Source organism: Diorhabda sublineata, chromosome 6, assembly GCF_026230105.1.
Source record: "Diorhabda sublineata isolate icDioSubl1.1 chromosome 6, icDioSubl1.1, whole genome shotgun sequence".
Lineage (NCBI taxonomy): Eukaryota > Metazoa > Arthropoda > Insecta > Coleoptera > Chrysomelidae > Diorhabda > Diorhabda sublineata.
In genome coordinates this window covers 36,204,180-36,222,928 of record NC_079479.1, presented here as the reverse complement: position 1 = coordinate 36,222,928, position 18,749 = coordinate 36,204,180, and the positions used below count along the sequence as shown (strand labels likewise).

The 18,749-nt window shown below is 30.3% G+C and overlaps 1 protein-coding gene across 6 annotated transcripts in view; it reads left to right on the top strand.

Annotated features, from left to right (window-relative positions):
* The window catches only part of LOC130445102 (protein dead ringer-like), a 177,588-nt gene extending 164,901 nt beyond the window's left edge, over positions 1–12,687 (top strand). For all 6 annotated transcript variants that reach the window (XM_056780613.1, XM_056780608.1, XM_056780609.1 and 3 more), the window contains 3 exons: positions 7,576–7,759; positions 10,312–10,985; positions 12,547–12,687. In XM_056780613.1, coding sequence (XP_056636591.1) covers positions 7,576–7,759; positions 10,312–10,985; positions 12,547–12,674 — 986 coding nt within the window. In that variant the 3' untranslated portion in view covers positions 12,675–12,687. The remainder of the gene's footprint in view (positions 1–7,575; positions 7,760–10,311; positions 10,986–12,546) is intronic.
* Positions 12,688–18,749: the final 6,062 nt, after the last annotated feature.

Below are 18,749 nucleotides of genomic sequence, written 5' to 3'. Positions count from 1 at the left end.
TAATTATACGACCGCATTTGTCTTAATACACCCTGTATATTAACATAAATATAATTATTTGACCTCTTGTTTCTTGATGTACCCTGTATATTGGAAATACGAAAATTACATGATAAACTTGATTAACCCTGTATATTAATAAGTAACAAATTATTTAGCCTCTCATTTCATGATATACCCTGTATAATTATACGACCGCATTTGTCTTAATACACCCTGTATATCAACGTAAATTTAATTATATGATCTCCTATTTCTTGATACACCCTGTACATCAACAATTAATAATTACGAGGCTTCCTATTTCATGATACACCCTGTATAATTATACGACAGCATTTGACGTAATACACCCCCGTATATTAACGTAAATATAATTATTTGACCTCACGTTTCTTGATATACCCTGTATATTGGAAATACGATGATTACATTATCTCCTATTTCTCGATACACCCTGTACATTAACATTTAATACTTGAAAATTTCATTTCGTGATACACCCTGTATAATTATACGACGTAATACATCCTGTATATTAACATAAATACAATTATAATGTTATATCTCATTTCTTGATAAACCTCGTATATCGTAGAGTAAATAATTCAATCACTTTCTTAATACACCCTGTATATTTGCAATAACAAATTATGAAGCCTCCTATTCTGTGAAACAGTGTAAATAACTATAAAAATATCGGACTTGCCTATTTTTTCATAAACCCCGTATATTGCCAATAATAAAAAATCATAGGATTCCTATTTTTAACATACCCTGTATATATGTATACTCTTTATATAATTACGGAACTCTTTAAATTCTTGTTGCACCTTGTATATTGAAAACAGTTATGTGATTTGACGCACCCTGTATTAATATTATTAAAAATTGAATATTCTGTGGGATATTTTCACAAGAATGCATTTAAAATGATAAATTTAATACGAATTTATAATATTCTCGCGAATTTTCGAAATTCTGTTTTGTCTATTGAAAGAACCAATGGAAAATTGCCCATTGCATGTCGCGAATCTTTTATATTGTCAAATTTTCCCTCCCGATTATTATTCATAAGATATAACCTAAATAATTTAGCGACAATTTGATTTAATAATGAAATGGAACTCGTGTTATTACAAATTTATATATTTATTAAAAATAGAATGCCAACTTGATTAATAGTTTTTGAGAACGAATGAATTCACTCGCAGATGTCGCAAGTATCATTTTGTTGACAGCCACGTTGTATCAACACACTAAATTCTTTTTCTTAATTAATTCGAAAATAACACACCAATAAAACTGAAACTTTTTATACAAACTTTGAAGATATCTTTTCATAATTAGTATTTGTCATAAAAATGTTTTTATTTGTTCACGGCGCCATCTGTGAATCAAATACTAACGTATCGTTATTTTTATTGTATATAGATAACGTTTTCTATTAACATAACCCTACTTTTTTCTTTATTTATATAGTAAGTACAACCATATTGTCAGCTGTTTATTTCCGAGTGTCAATGATCCTGATTCGTACTATTATAAACTTGAGAATGCCGCTGGTTTACATAAATCAGATTTTCAATTAAATTCGTATATAAAACTATATTTGTCTTGTAAAAATATAAATTTTCATTTAAAATACTAAAACGCGAAGCTCTTACCAATTTAATGATGACAGAATGACTTCCATATGTTTTTAATATCGAACATCTATCGTCACATCGGGTTGTTAATACAGTTAATACGGACAAATTCGAGGAAAAAGGTCGATATTTATGGTTGTACAGGGTGTTTATTGACAAGTCGTTTAGATTTTAATTCGATAAACATTATAAACAACGTCGAATTAATGTGCGACAAGTATAAACTGGATGTTTTATTAGTTTAATCAGCGGTTCTCAAAATTTCGCGAATAAAAATATTATTTAATGGTAATGTACGAAGAAAATTACAATCTAAAAGTGTACGGGGGGCGTTGAAAAAATAATTAGTTTTACGTTTTCGTGGAAAATACGAGGTTTGTACATAAAATAATATATGTTTGGAAAGATTAGATTTTTTTTTTATTTTTCAACATGATCTGTGTTTTTAAGTGATGTCGTTGCGTATTTATGTCGCAAATAAAAATGAGAGACATAAATCTAATCGCGATGCGTGAAAAACTACGTAAAAAAAAAACGAAATTACAAAAATATCCATCGAAAAAGCAGTTTCCAGAAGCGGACTATAAACGTCGAGGTTTCGTATACGAAAGTCGTGAATTTAGATTCGAAATTAGACACAATGTAGTGTTTCGGTTGGTGTTGTATACCTGCAAACAAATACTAACTTATAATAAAACGTCTGGCTGTATTAAAATAGCGGACTGACACGAACGACAGACTATGAATGATTACGGTCACATGATATTATTTTAACAACAAACTCATGGATGTAGCCAACTAAATATTTCCAAAAGGAAAAAAAAATCGTTTTCGTTTTAATTGAATTCTAAAATTAATAATAATAATAGAAAAAAAACCTCTCAAAAATGAGCGAGAAAAATCCGAATTTAAAGAAATTTAACCGCTTATCTCGCGCATTCGTGATCTCGAAAAGGCCTACGACACAGTACCTACGGAAACCTTTTTTTTTTTTGTATATTGATATCAGTTATTCAGAACGTTTATACTTAAGTCAAAAGTTGGGATATACTTTATTGAAAAATATTTTTTCGTATTAAAAACATTCGAGACACAAAAATTACAATGTACAGGTCGAATATACACTCAAAGAAAATACAGACTGAGCAAAGAAAAATTATGAAAAATTAACAAACATTTTCCCTTCAATTCGATTATATTCTTTGTCTTTTAACCTAACCTAACCGTAACTCAACCTAACCTAACCGTAACTTAACCTAACCTAACCGTAACTTAACCTAACCTAACATAACCTAATTGTAACTTAACCTAACCTAACCTAATTTAATCTAACCGTAACTCAACCTAACCTAACCTAACTGTAACTTAACCTAACCTAACCTTATTTAATTTAACCGTAACTTAACCTAACCTAACCTAACTGTAACTCAACCTAACCTACCGTAACCTAACCTAACCTAACCTAATTTAACCTAGCCGTAACTTAACCTAACCTAACCTAACTGTAACTTAACCTAACCTAACCTAATTTAACCTAGCCGTAACTCAACCTAACCTAACCTATCCGTAACTTAACCTAACCTAACCTAATTTAACCTAGCCGTAACTCAACCTAACCTAACCTATCCGTAACTTAACCTAACCTAACCTAACTGTAACCTAACCTAACCTAACCTAATTTAACCTAGCCGTTACTTAACCTAACCTAACCTAACTGTAACTCAACCTAACCTACCGTAACTTAACCTAACCTAACCTAATTTAACCTAGCCGTAACTTAACCTAACCTAACCTAATTTAATTTAACCGTAACTTAACCTAACCTAACCTAACTGTAACTCAACCTAACCTAACCTAACTGTAACTCAACCTAACCTACCGTAACTTAACCTAACCTAACCTAATTTAACCTAGCCGTAACTTAACCTAACCTAACCTAATTTAATTTAACCGTAACTTAACCTAACCTAACCTAACTGTAACTCAACCTAACCTACCGTAACTTAACCTAACCTAACCTAATTTAACCTAGCCGTAACTTAACCTAACCTAACCTAATTTAATTTAACCGTAACTTAACCTAACCTAACCTAACTGTAACTCAACCTAACCTACCGTAACTTAACCTAACCTAACCTAATTTAACCTAGCCGTAACTTAACCTAACATAACTTAACCTAACTGTAACTTAACCTAACCTAACCTAATTTAATTTAACCGTAACTTAACCTAACCTAACCTAACCTAATTGTAACTTAACCTAACCTAACCTAACCTAACCTAACCTAACCTAATTTAACCTAGCCGTAACTTAACCTAACCTAACCTAATTTAATTTAACCGTAACTTAACCTAACCTAACCTAACTGTAACTCAACCTAACCTACCGTAACTTAACCTAACCTAACCTAATTTAATTTAACCGTAACTTAACCTAACCTAACCTAACTGTAACTCAACCTAACCTACCGTAACTTAACCTAACCTAACCTAATTTAACCTAGCCGTAACTTAACCTAACATAACTTAACCTAACTGTAACTTAACCTAACCTAACCTAATTTAATTTAACCGTAACTTAACCTAACCTAACCTAACCTAATTGTAACTTAACCTAACCTAACCTAACCTAACCTAACCTAACCTAATTTAACCTAGCCGTAACTTAACCTAACCTAACCTAATTTAATTTAACCGTAACTTAACCTAACCTAACCTAACTGTAACTCAACCTAACCTAACCTAACTGTAACTCAACCTAACCTACCGTAACTTAACCTAACCTAACCTAATTTAACCTAGCCGTAACTTAACCTAACCTAACCTAATTTAATTTAACCGTAACTTAACCTAACCTAACCTAACTGTAACTCAACCTAACCTACCGTAACTTAACCTAACCTAACCTAATTTAACCTAGCCGTAACTTAACCTAACCTAACCTAATTTAATTTAACCGTAACTTAACCTAACCTAACCTAACTGTAACTCAACCTAACCTAACCTAACTGTAACTCAACCTAACCTACCGTAACTTAACCTAACCTAACCTAATTTAACCTAGCCGTAACTTAACCTAACCTAACCTAATTTAATTTAACCGTAACTTAACCTAACCTAACCTAACTGTAACTCAACCTAACCTACCGTAACTTAACCTAACCTAACCTAATTTAATCTAGCCGTAACTTAACCTAACCTAACCTAATTTAATTTAACCGTAACTTAACCTAACCTAACCTAACTGTAACTCAACCTAACCTACCGTAACTTAACCTAACCTAACCTAATTTAACCTAGCCGTAACTTAACCTAACCTAACCTAATTTAACCTAGCCGTAACTTAACCTAACCTAACCTAATTTAATTTAACCGTAACTTAACCTAACCTAACCTAACTGTAACTCAACCTAACCTACCGTAACTTAACCTAACCTAACCTAATTTAACCTAGCCGTAACTTAACCTAACCTAACCTAATTTAATTTAACCGTAACTTAACCTAACCTAACCTAACTGTAACTCAACCTAACCTACCGTAACTTAACCTAACCTAACCTAATTTAACCTAGCCGTAACTTAACCTAACATAACTTAACCTAACTGTAACTTAACCTAACCTAACCTAATTTAATTTAACCGTAACTTAACCTAACCTAACCTAACCTAATTGTAACTTAACCTAACCTAACCTAACCATTCTTAAATCGAAAAGTTTTTTCATGGAAAATTCAAAATACACAATTTTTTCAATTATTTTGAACCTAATACTAAAAAAATGCGGTGGTTTTTATGAAAAATAAGCAATTTTCGTGCAATATTTTATTCTCGATAACCAATTTATTGTCTTCGGAGATTTTACAGTGTAATACACCGTAAAATCGTCGTTTTATAAACAATAAACGAAAATTTTCAAAATACATCGATTCCAATTCAACAATTTCGTTTTTTAAATAATAATTATTAATTTAAATAATGATGGACGTGTTGAATTTTTATAAGATATTATTCGCGATAAGATTTTTCGAAAAAAAAAAATCGTTGATTAATAAGTTGCTTTCAATTTGCACGCGTCATATTACGTCACTACTCAGTAAATAAAAAGCCACGCGCCATGTTATCGATAATCGCGTGAGATTCAAAATGGCGTCGTCAAACTTGAAACATGAACTTTTATGCGTAAAATGTGGTTATTTAATCGGTATTTACCCCATAGAGATGTTGTTTTCTATATTTATTTATATTTCGTGATTTCGAGTTGGATTCATATACCGGAACGGTAAATACAACCGCGCATATTATGTATAAATAAAATAGGTTAACCGAGAAGACAAAAAGTCTGAGCCGATGTGTAAAAACCGTCGTTTCTCGGTTCGAAGAAAAAGCGTAAAATCACCGAACGCACCATTCAAACACTCCTTCGACTAATATATATGCGCCATTCCGAGAAAACAAATGAAATTAATAAAATGCCGGTTCTTTTGATCGATGCCATCGTTAAAAAATCAAATAAATCGGCCTAACTCGGTTGCCACGAACACAGGGTCGATTCCAACCTAAAAAATTTATCGTTTAGAAACAAAAAATCGTTTTATTCGTCGAGGTATTGCTAAATATCAAAACTTTTCTCATTTATTCTCGTTTATATTCGCCAGATTTTGTTCCTTGTGATTTTTGTCTCTTTTATTCAATCGAAAACCCGTTTTCGGGAACGTTTTTGATTCTACTGAATCTATAAAAAGTTTTAACGTAAAAAATTTGATGAAGATTGTACTAGAAGAAGTTTCGCGATGAAAAAATGTACAAACGAAAAAATCAATCGCGTAATATCAATAAAACTCCAAATTATCAATTTTCAATAATAAAATTAAATCCACGTCGTTCTGATATGTCCAATAATCATATTACCATTAGTATTCGCCAGATTTTGTTCCTTGTGACTTTTTTATTTAATCGAAAACTCGTTTTCGGGAACGTTTCTCGATTCTACTGAATTTATAAAAAGTTTTAATGTAAAATAATTTTTAAACTTTTCGAATTGTAGTATAAAAAGTTTCGCCATTAAAAAAACGTACGAAAATTTTCAATAAAACAAAAAATTCAATCACACAATTTCGATATATCATCAATTTTTCAATAATACAATTTTAGTTTATACACTAAATGGGCCGATGCCGGTCCTGTACTATACGGTATTAATTTTCGATAAAAAATCATTTGAAACTTTGTTTTGTTTTGGCGTTTTCTACATCTCGAGTGCAATATTCTGAGTTATGTGACTGCTTTGGTGAATCTCTTATTAATTTCATATACTTTGTTGTAAAAATAAATGTCAGTCGTATAAAGTCGTTTTGGTTATTTTTTTTTTTTTTCATCATTATTTATGTGACGTGCTTCCTTTATTATACTTCGACAATAATTTCAAAGTTTCGTTCATTCATTTTTAATTTTTTTTTCGTATTCAGATACCGCGTAATTAATTCGAAAAAACTTTTTCATTTCAGTAAAACAATTTTGTTAACATAACCTCATAAAACATCGAGTTTGACGTTTGACGTTGTCGTATATCTAAATGAATTTAAAATAAATTCCTTATTGCCCGGACTATATAGTGACGTTTCGAAGATCGACACCATTTGTGTTATTTCGTATAATTACGTGAAACGAAAATAGATTTTAAAATCATAGTCTATCTTTCTAGAGTGACTGGATTTAAATAAATCATCAAACGCTAGACAGACAAAAAAAAATCTAAAATAAAATTTTAAACGAACAGAAGGTGTCGTTGATTCTTCGTGACGTTTTTTTCGATGTATCGTCTAATGTTTATTTTACAACAAAATAAATACGAGGGATTGTCTTTTATTCGATATTACAAACTCCGCGTCGATTATTAACTTGTTTAAAATGAATCGTTTTGTTTCAGGGTCGCCCATCAACAGACTTCCGATAATGGCAAAGTCCGTTCTCGATTTGTACGAATTGTACAATTTAGTAACGGCACGCGGGGGCTTAGTAGACGTAATTAACAAGAAATTGTGGCAAGAAATCATCAAAGGGTTGCATTTACCATCTTCGATCACTTCGGCGGCGTTCACTTTAAGAACACAGTAAGTTTTTTATGTCTGTATGGTAAACTGTCATTAGTTCGATAGAAGTGTTCGTAAAAATTAAAGGAACGTTTTCGAACAATCGAACCATCGAATTCATCGATTGTCTAATGTTTAGACATTTGACGTTTCCGATTTTGACGTAATATTGACAAACGTTTATTTATTTTTTTTAAACTGCGTATATTTTAGTTAAAATATTATTTTATAATTAAGATGAATATATTATTATTCATCTTATGTCAGTTATCTGTCAGTCGATATTATTTTTTATACTTGTGACACCGATCGCAAAATTTATTTCGATTCTCATTAAGTAGATAAATCTACTAATATCCCGGCATGGCGTGGGTCGAAAGTATTAAATGTAACAAATAGATGAATCACGAAAATAAGTGTTAACGGACAACTATGTGGACAGTTTTATGTAATTTAGAACGAGGTATCTGATTTTTTTTTTTTTAATCTTTTAAAACTGACTATTTATACAATTTATATACTGAATCATCATAATTTTTCGAGTACCAAATCAAAGGTTTTTAAAAATACTTTAAATAATAATTAGTAGTCACTGAGTACTAGATCTGGATTATATGGTGGACGAGGAAACAGTTCAAAATGTATTTCGTTTAATTTAAATATCGAATTTTGATTCAGAGCATTGTATTGATGGAAAATCGATTTTTTTTCTAAATATGAGGGCGTTTTTTTTATTTTGGGATCAAAACAACTCTATATTCTGCAATTATAACTATAGAAGTTGGTTTTTTCGCTTTTGAACGCTTCTGAAGTGATTTATCGACTAAAATCCGTTTTTCCAACTTATTTTACGAATAGGTTTGATCATGTTGGATAAACCACTACTAAGGTTGAATCAGAATCGGCTCTAAAACCTCGTGGAGCGATTAAATTGGATTTGACTCGATTTGAAACCTTTTGCTGTGGGTCGTTTGAACGATTTACTTGTTTGAAGCTGGAAAAGTGTTTTTTCTTCTATATAGAGACGGTTTTTCCTCGATTTTGGAATAAAAACAGTCCAACATCTCAAAATATCGCAATCACAACATTCGAAGTTGGTTTTTTCGCTTTTGAACGCTTCTGAAGTGATTTATCGACTACAATCCGTTTTTCCAACTTATTTTACGAATAGGTTTGATCATGTTGGATAAACCACTACTAAGGTTGAATCAGAATCGGCTCTAAAACCTCGTGGAGCGATTAAATTGGATTTGACTCGATTTGAAACCTTTTGCCGTGGACCTTTTGAACGATTTACTTGTTTGAAGCTGGAAAAGTGTTTTTTCTTCTATATAGAGACGGTTTTTCCTCGATTTTGGAATAAAAACAGTCCAACATCTCAAAATATCGCAATCACAATATTCGAAGTTGATTTTTTCGCTTTTGAACGCTTCTGAAGTGATTCATCGACTAAAATCCGTTTATCCAACTTATTTTCCGAATAGGTTTGATCATGTTGGATAAACCACTACTAAGGTTGAATCAGAATCGGCTCTAAAACCTCGTGGAGCGATTAAATTGGATTTGATTGGATTTGAAACCTTTTGCCGTGGACCTTTTGAACGATTCACTTGTTTGAAGCTGGAAAAGTGTTTTTTCTTCTATATAGAGACGGTTTTTCCTCGATTTTGGAATAAAAACAGTCCAACATCTCAAAATATCGCAATCACAACATTCGAAGTTGGTTTTTTCGCTTTTGAACGCTTCTGAAGTGATTTATCGACTACAATCCGTTTTTCCAACTTATTTTACGAATAGGTTTGATCATGTTGGATAAACCACTACTAAGGTTGAATCAGAATCGGCTCTAAAACCTCGTGGAGCGATTAAATTGGATTTGACTCGTTTTGAAACCTTTTGCTGTGGGTCGTTTGAACGATTCACTTGTTTGAAGCTGGAAAAGTGTTTTTTCTTCTATGTAGAGACGGTTTTTCCTCGATTTTTGAATAAAAACAGTCCAACATCTCAAAATATCGCAATCACAATATTCGAAGTTGATTTTTTCGCTTTTGAACGCTTCTGAAGTGATTTATCGACTACAATCCGTTTTTCCAACTTATTTTACGAATAGGTTTGATCATGTTGGATAAACCACTACTAAGGTTGAATCAGAATCGGCTCTAAAACCTCGTGGAGCGATTAAATTGGATTTGACTCGATTTGAAACCTTTTGCCGTGGACCTTTTGAACGATTCACTTGTTTGAAGTTGGAAAAGTGTTTTTTCTTCTATGTAGAGACGGTTTTTCCTCGATTTTGGAATAAAAACAGTCCAACATCTCAAAATATCGCAATCACAACATTCGAAGTTGGTTTTTTCGCTTTTGAACGCTTCTGAAGTGATTTATCGACTACAATCCGTTTTTCCAACTTATTTTACGAATAGGTTTGATCATGTTGGATAAACCACTACTAAGGTTGAATCAGAATCGGCTCTAAAACCTTGTGGAGCGATTAAATTGGATTTGATTGGATTTGAAACGTTTTGCTTTGGGTTTCCGCTTAAACCCCCGTTTTTTTTTTTGAAAAATTTCAGATACATGAAATACCTGTACCCGTACGAATGCGAAAAAAGAAGATTGAGTACTCCGGCGGAATTGCAAGTGGCCATCGACGGTAATCGAAGAGAAGGCAGAAGAAGCAGCTACGGTCAATACGACACGATGCAGCGTCCGCCCAACGCCAGTTTGCAGATGTCGCCTTTGACTCTAGTCCCCCAACAACAACAACAGTTGGCCGCGAGGATGCTGGGAGGTGGAATGGGTCTGCACCACAACGGAGCCCATCATCCCAGCCATCCGCAACCGATGGGACAACCCATGAACGGCGGACCGATACCGGGCGTGGCGCCCAGCGATTTCGAAGTCCGTATGATGGAATATATGAAGCTGCTTAACAAAGAGCTGCATAGGCCGGCGGCGGTGACGCCGCCGCTACGTCAAGAAGAACCTCCGAATTCGACTTCCACGCCCGATCCGTCCGAATTGTCTCGATTGACGCTTTGGAATATATACAATAATAATCAATCGCCGGTAGAACCTCAAAAAGAACCGATCAATCTCTCTGAAACGTCCTCTAATTTATCGAAAAGGGAATCGGAATCGAGGGAATCGCCGCCTCCCGCTAAAAGGATCGTCAAAGAAGAAGATATACCAGAATCTTCCAAATCCGTGTCTTCTTCGGCTACGCATATCAAAATTAATAGTAGAGGTGAGTCGAAATTTTTAAATTTTTATCCAATTTTTTGTTTTTTCACTTTTTTTTTCATTTTTTTTTATTTTTCGTCGAAATTAATCGTAAAAATTTTTTTTTTTTTTTTGAAACAGATACTTTTTGATTTATTCGTGATTTAGTGCACCGAAAATTTTGACAAATTCAAAATCGAATAAGTGGGAAACGGTCGATTTTTCGAAAAAAATGTATCAGAACTTTATTGAATAACTTTAAATAACCATTCGATCGGGAGTTTTTAAAACTTTGTATTACATAAAATAAGGGAGTTGTGACGAAAATAAAATTGAATGCTTTAATTTTTCGGAAAAAAAATTATTTCAACCCTTGATATTACCGCCCTTATTTAAAATGGAATATTGTGAATTTACAAATTCACTTTAATTGAATACGAATAATAAAATCGAAAAGTTTGAACGGTTTTTGAATCTCGTTTTTGTAAAAAATTATCATTTTAAAATAAAAATCGTTTTAAAACTTTTTTTAAAAATTGTTTTTTATTAAAAATAACTCGAAAAATACGAAAAATATGTTACAATTGTTATATATCAAAAAATTATTTTTTTTAAATAAAATTTCGTTTTTTTGTTATTTTTTTCTTAATTTCAAAATTAACCGAAATAAAACCCTTCGAAATTCAAAGTAACTTTTGACTTTTATTAAAAATAACTCGAAAAATACGTTAAAATTGTTATATATCAAAAAATTATTTTTTTTAAATAAAATCTCGTTTTTTTGTTTATTTTTTTCTTAATTTCAAAATTAACCGAAATAAAACCCTTCGAAATTCAAAGTGACTTTTGACTTTTATTAAAAATAACTCGAAAAATACGAAAAATACGTTAAAATTGTTATATATCAAAAAATTATTTTTTTTTAAATAAAATTTCGTTTTTTTGTTATTTTTTTCTTAATTTCAAAATTAACCGAAATAAACCCCTTCGATATTCAGAGTAGCTATTGATTTTTATCGTTTCACAACCCTTTAATTTAATTCCATAAACAAGATCGTAATTTTTTCGATCAATTAAAATAAGGGATGATTTTAGATCGTATAAAAATAAAAAAATAAATTAAATTAAATAAATTACTATAATTATTATTATTTTAAATGTTTCAACTTTCATTTTACCCAATTTCGATGATCGAGGGGTAGTTATCGAATCGAAGGGCGATTACAACAAAATTCCACGTGTCTCGATGATATTTTCGAGGTTATAGTCAAATTTTCGCCACAAATTGTTTCATTTCAAACTCGAAGCGAATCCGAAGTGAAACAAAACGCGTTTGGAAAATTCGACGCGCCCAAAAATAAAGAAAATCCATTAATCTTCCTCATCATTAAAGCGGTTAATTTCGTTCGGGCGAAGTGACACCCACATACACACACAAACCCCGACACGAACTTTATTGAAATTCGAGTTTAGATCATTAATTTCACGCGGAAACTCATTTCGCATTTCCAATTTTCCGAACGGAATTTCCAAAATTTATATATCGCGAGGTGATTTCCCATCCACGGTTCATGTTGTTGTTTCAGGTGATTCCCGGAACGGAGACAACTCCTTGGTGGTTAGCATGGAATTGAACGGGATCACTTACCAAGGAGTTTTATTCGCCATGACTAATCCGTCGACGTCCGGAGGTAAAACGACGTTGGCGTCTTAATAATCGCGGCGATCCGCGTCTACCGTTTACAGAGTGTTCGATAAATAGTGCGCATTGTTTATTTATTTTTTTATAGATTTTTATCGTTTAGGTTCTTTTTAGCGAAAGGATAATTTTAAAGAAAGCACAAAATATGATTTATTTTGCTAATTCCGGGCTTTATATTTAACCGTTGACAATTTTCTTTATCTATTACGTCGTTATCTTTTATATTTTCGTCGGGAGTTTCCCGTATTCTTCAGTTTTTTCGCCGTACTACCATCATCAACATTTTCATCATTTTCTACACGACTCGTGCATTCAAAGTATCTAAAAACCTTTTTTCCACGTTTTTTTGATCACTTGGTGTTGCGTTTTATCAAAATATCAGTTCCCGAAATTGTAGTTTCCGCATTTCGACCCATCTCCAACTTATCTAATCGATTTTTCCTTAAATTCCTTTCTATAAACTTGTTTCCATTATAATGTACCAAACGACAAAAATTGTTTTCATTATAATGTACCAAACGACAAAAAGTGTTTTCATTATAATGTACCAAACGACAAAAAGTGTTTCCATTGTAATGTACCAAACGACAAAAAGTGTGTTCATTATAATGTACCAAACGACAAAAAGTGTTTTCATTATAATGTACCAAACGACAAAAAGTGTGTTCATTATAATGTACCAAACGACAAAAAGTGTTTCCATTGTAATGTACCAAACGACAAAAATTGTTTTCATTATAATGTACCAAACGACAAAAATTGTTTTCATTATAATGTACCAAACGACAAAAAGTGTTTCCATTATAATGTACCAAACGACAAAAAGTGTGTTCATTATAATGTACCAAACGACAAAAAGTGTTTTCATTATAATGTACCAAACGACAAAAAGTGTTTCCATTATAATGTACCAAACGACAAAAAGTGTTTCCATTGTAATGTACCAAACGACAAAAAGTGTTTTCATTATAATGTACCAAACGACAAAAAGTGTTTCCATTGTAATGTACCAAACGACAAAAAGTGTTTCCATTGTAATGTACCAAACGACAAAAAGTGTTTTCATTATAATGTACCAAACGACAAAAATTGTTTTCATTATAATGTACCAAACGACAAAAAGTGTTTCCATTGTAATGTACCAAACGACAAAAAGTGTTTCCATTGTAATGTACCAAACGACAAAAAGTGTTTTCATTATAATGTACCAAACGACAAAAAGTGTTTTCATTATAATGTACCAAACGACAAAAAGTGTTTCCATTGTAATGTACCAAACGACAAAAAGTGTTTCCATTGTAATGTACCAAACGACAAAAAGTGTTTTCATTATAATGTACCAAACGACAAAAATTGTTTTCATTGTAATGTACCAAACGACAAAAAGTGTTTTCATTATAATGTACCAAACGACAAAAATTGTTTTCATTATAATGTACCAAACGACAAAAATTGTTTTCATTATAATGTACCAAACGACAAAAAGTGTTTTCATTATAATGTACCAAACGACAAAAAGTGTTTCCATTGTAATGTACCAAATGACAAAAATTTCAATTTCCACTTCGTCGTTTCGATAAATTTTCGTGCAAATGTTTGTTTATGTTGTCAACGGTCGATATAACGTCTCGGGACTTCCAAAATACATTTTTAAAAAACAAAAATTTCGGTTTTCCAAGTTTTAACGAGAGGAAATACAAATAAATGTAAAGCGAGTGCAATATTTCGAGGACTAAATCTCATTTCCTCTATTAAACTTGATTTTTTTCCTTATATATCATTTTTAATAAAAAAAATTACGTATACAGTACGTCTCGATAATAATTAAACGATAATAATGAAACCTACTGTATATTATGATGTTTTAACTACATATCTACTTTTTTTTTCGTCTATTTTATGTATATTTGACCTTGTACAGATTTATTATTGTAAATAATTTTTTAAACTTGAATTATCTTATTCGAATTTGTAATACTGAAAAAAATACGGACTTTTTAACGTTTTTCTTTTTTATTTTATCTTTCTATTTGATATTTAAGTCTATCGAAGTAGATATGAGTTAAATTTGAAATGTATTTCCACTTTTCTTACGCCCCTCGTATAATATAACTAACAAAATTTACGTTCGGGGTACGGGAAAAAATGTTTACGTATAATTTTATAACAATTATAAACCAAATGACAAATAAACGTATTTTCTAACAATTTATTTTCTATAAGTTGGAATTTCCATTAAATTTAAGATTATTTATTTTATTTACGTAATATTAGCGTCATTTTTATATATTCGTGTATTCAAATCGAATAAAAATTGTAATTATTCGATACAATTATCATGTGTAACTTTTCGTAATTTGGTTCATTAGTACTAAAAAAAAAAAATGTAAAATTTTCCAGTTTAAAAAAAAAATTATAATCATATCGATCTCATATTTTCTAGTTTAGAAAACTTTCTTTATTGTGAGTGTTTTTTAATACTATAAGCGGCCAGTTTGTTAAATATTTATTTTTCCGGTACATAATCATATATCTATAGAATTTTTTCATTTAATACATCTACTTAAGTTAAAATTAAAAATAATCAATCATCTTTTTCTGAAACATCTACTTATCTAGTCAAAAAAATCGTTTTCCAACAAACTACACCACATGTACTAAAAAATTCATTTTGTTTGTGCCGCCTTGTATCTCGAGTTCGTCTTGTCTCGGGTCGCTTCGGCGAATATATCCTACCAACATAATTCATTACAATATTTCCACTACACTAAATACGAATTCCCATTCATTATGCAACACTTTATACACCAACGTCAAGGTTAGTCATTAGTCACAAAACTAAAACTGATTTTATACCAGACGATTTGTACATTTCTTGCAAGGTCAAAATATCGCGTATTTTGTATGTTGTTCGATGTTATACAAACGCCATTAGGCAAAACTAAAATTTCCCCATAAAATAATTAACATAACCTAACTAAAAAATGGATGAATCCTCATTTGAATTGATTGTTGAATACAACGTTTAGATGTTTCGGATGTTTATTTATGCATATGATGATTGAAAATAATTTTCACTATGAGATGATTGCATTTTAAATTTCATACGTGTATTATTTATTGAAATTAATCGAAGAGTTTCCTCAAACTTGAGAATGATTCTCATCGACATTTTTTTTTTTGTAAATAATTTATATATAAATAGTTAGAAAACCAGTATTTTAGAATAGAGTGTGGATTATTTCTATGTTTTTTTTTTGTATATTTGCTGAAAGACTGTTAATTCATAAATATAATTTTGTAGTATATAGGGTGTAACAATAAAATATTTGTTCTAGAGACACAAGTTTTTCATTTCTTTATTCCTAGATCCCAAACAAATGATTCACCTAATATGGTATTATCGAATTTCAATGTATTTTTGAAACCATTTTTATACTTCTTCCCATAAAACCATTTCAATATAGTCAACAGCGCCATCTCTACTCGAGAGGATAAAACATCTAGAATCCATAGAAGAACGCTGCATATTGTGTAAATAAGTCAATTTATTTTGAAGAGATGGTAAATTGGATAAATACCATCAAACTCATAATATCTGTCAATTGATTAATACTATATTAAATTTTTCTTTGCGTACACCAACTTTTTGTACACATTTATTTAGAAGAAAAAACGAATCAAACGGAAGACACAGAAATCTAATTATAAAGATAGTGAAGCTACATTTTACACCGCCATCTCTGAGTAATTTCAAAAAGCGCTGTACACAAGTAGTATTGATTAAAGCAAAATACTTTTTTCCATATATATTCAAATTTATCGTGAAAAAATATGGATTTACGTGATTAATTATTCGTTTTGTTTTATTTCTTTAAATTGTTATTTTTTATTTGTAACTATTTCCTTAATGTAATCAACTGCGCCATCTCTACTCGAGAGGATTAAGCAACTAAAATCTATAGAAGAACGCTTCATATTGTGTGAATAAGTCAATTCATTATTTTCGAATTATTGAACTTAATTAAAAATACAAAACTGAATTAAATTTTGATTCGATGCTTATTATTTACTCAATGCCATTAATTAATATTGTTATGTAAATGTCATATATTATTATTGAGTAAATGCAGAATATAAACATTTATTAATACTTCTTTAAAGAAATTTATAGTAAAAAATATTGGATGAACGTGATTAATAAACATTTTGTAATAAATTCATTTATTTTTTATTATACTATGTGTTTTATTTGGTGAAATCGTTTATTTTTTATTAAAAATGCGTTTAATAATGTAGTCGACTGCGCCATCTTTACTCGAGAGCATTAAGCAGCTAGAGTTTATAGAAGAACGCTTCATATTGTGTGAATAAGTCAATTCATTATTTTCGAACTATTGAACTTAATTAAAAATAAAAAACTGAATTAAATTTTGATTGGATTCTTATAATTATTTACTCAATACAGTCGAACTCATAGTATTTGTCGATTAATTAATATTGTTATGTAAATGTCATATATTATTATTGAGTAAATGCTGAATATAAACATTTATTAATACTTCCTTAATGAAATTTATCGTAAAAAATATTGGATGAACGTGATTAATAAACAGTTTGTATTAAATTCATTTATTTTTTATTATACTATGTGTTTTATTTGGTGAAATCGTTTATTTTTTATTAAAAATACGTCTAATAATGTAGTCGACTGCGCCATCTTTACTCGAGAGCATTAAGCAGCTAGAGTTTATAGAAGAACGCTTCATATTGTGTGAATAAGTCAATTCATTATTTTGGAACTATTGAACTTAATTAAAAATAAAAAACTGAATTAAATTTTGATTGGATTCTTATAATTATTTACTCAATACAGTCGAACTCATAGTATTTGTCGATTAATTAATATTGTTATGTAAATGTCATATATTATTATTGAGTAAATGCTGAATATAAACATTTATTAATACTTCTTTAAAGAAATTTATCGTAAAAAATATTGGATGAACGTGATTAATAAACATTTTGTAATAAATTCATTTATTTTTTATTATACTATGTGTTTTATTTGGTGAAATCGTTTATTTTTTATTAAAAATACGTCTAATAATGTAGTCGACTGCGCCATCTTTACTCGAGAGCATTAAGCAGCTAGAGTTTATAGAAGAACGCTTCATATTGTGTGAATAAGTCAATTCATTATTTTCGAACTATTGAACTTAATTAAAAATAAAAAACTGAATTAAATTTTGATTGGATTCTTATAATTATTTACTCAATACAGTCGAACTCATAGTATTTGTCGATTAATTAATATTGTTATGTAAACGTCATATATTATTATTGAGTAAATGCTGAATATAAACATTTATTAATACTTCTTTAATGAAATTTATCGTAAAAAATATTGGATGAACGTGATTAATAAACATTTTGTAATAAATTCATTTATTTTTTATTATACTATGTGTTTTATTTGGTGAAATCGTTTATTTTTTATTAAAAATGCGTTTAATAATGTAGTCGACTGCGCCATCTTTACTCGAGAGCATTAAGCAGCTAGAGTTTATAGAAGAACGCTTCATATTGTGTGAATAAGTCAATTCATTAGGAAGATATGACAGAACGTATCTTTTTCGAAACATAGAATACTGAATTAAATTTTGATTTAATTCTTATAATTATTTACTCAATACTCATCGAACTCATAGTATCTCCCAACTAATTAATCTTCTGTTGAATTATCGATTTATATAAATAACTTATTAACAATACGGGAATCTAATTTTATAATAATAATGAAGCTACATTTTACGTCGCCATCTATGAGTAGTTGCAAAAACGTCGTATGCAATTATTGATTAATGTAAAAAACTTGTCTTAATACCTGTTTAATGAGATATATCGTAAAAAATATTGGATCTACGTGATTATTAAACAGTTTGTAATAAATTTAATTACCTTTTTTATGATATATACGTTTATTATGTGCGTTGTTTTCCGCCATCTTGTGACAATATTATTAATCTTTGACGCAATCGCACGTGCTCTTTGGGTTGTAGACGACCAGGCGCACCGAAAGCCGCC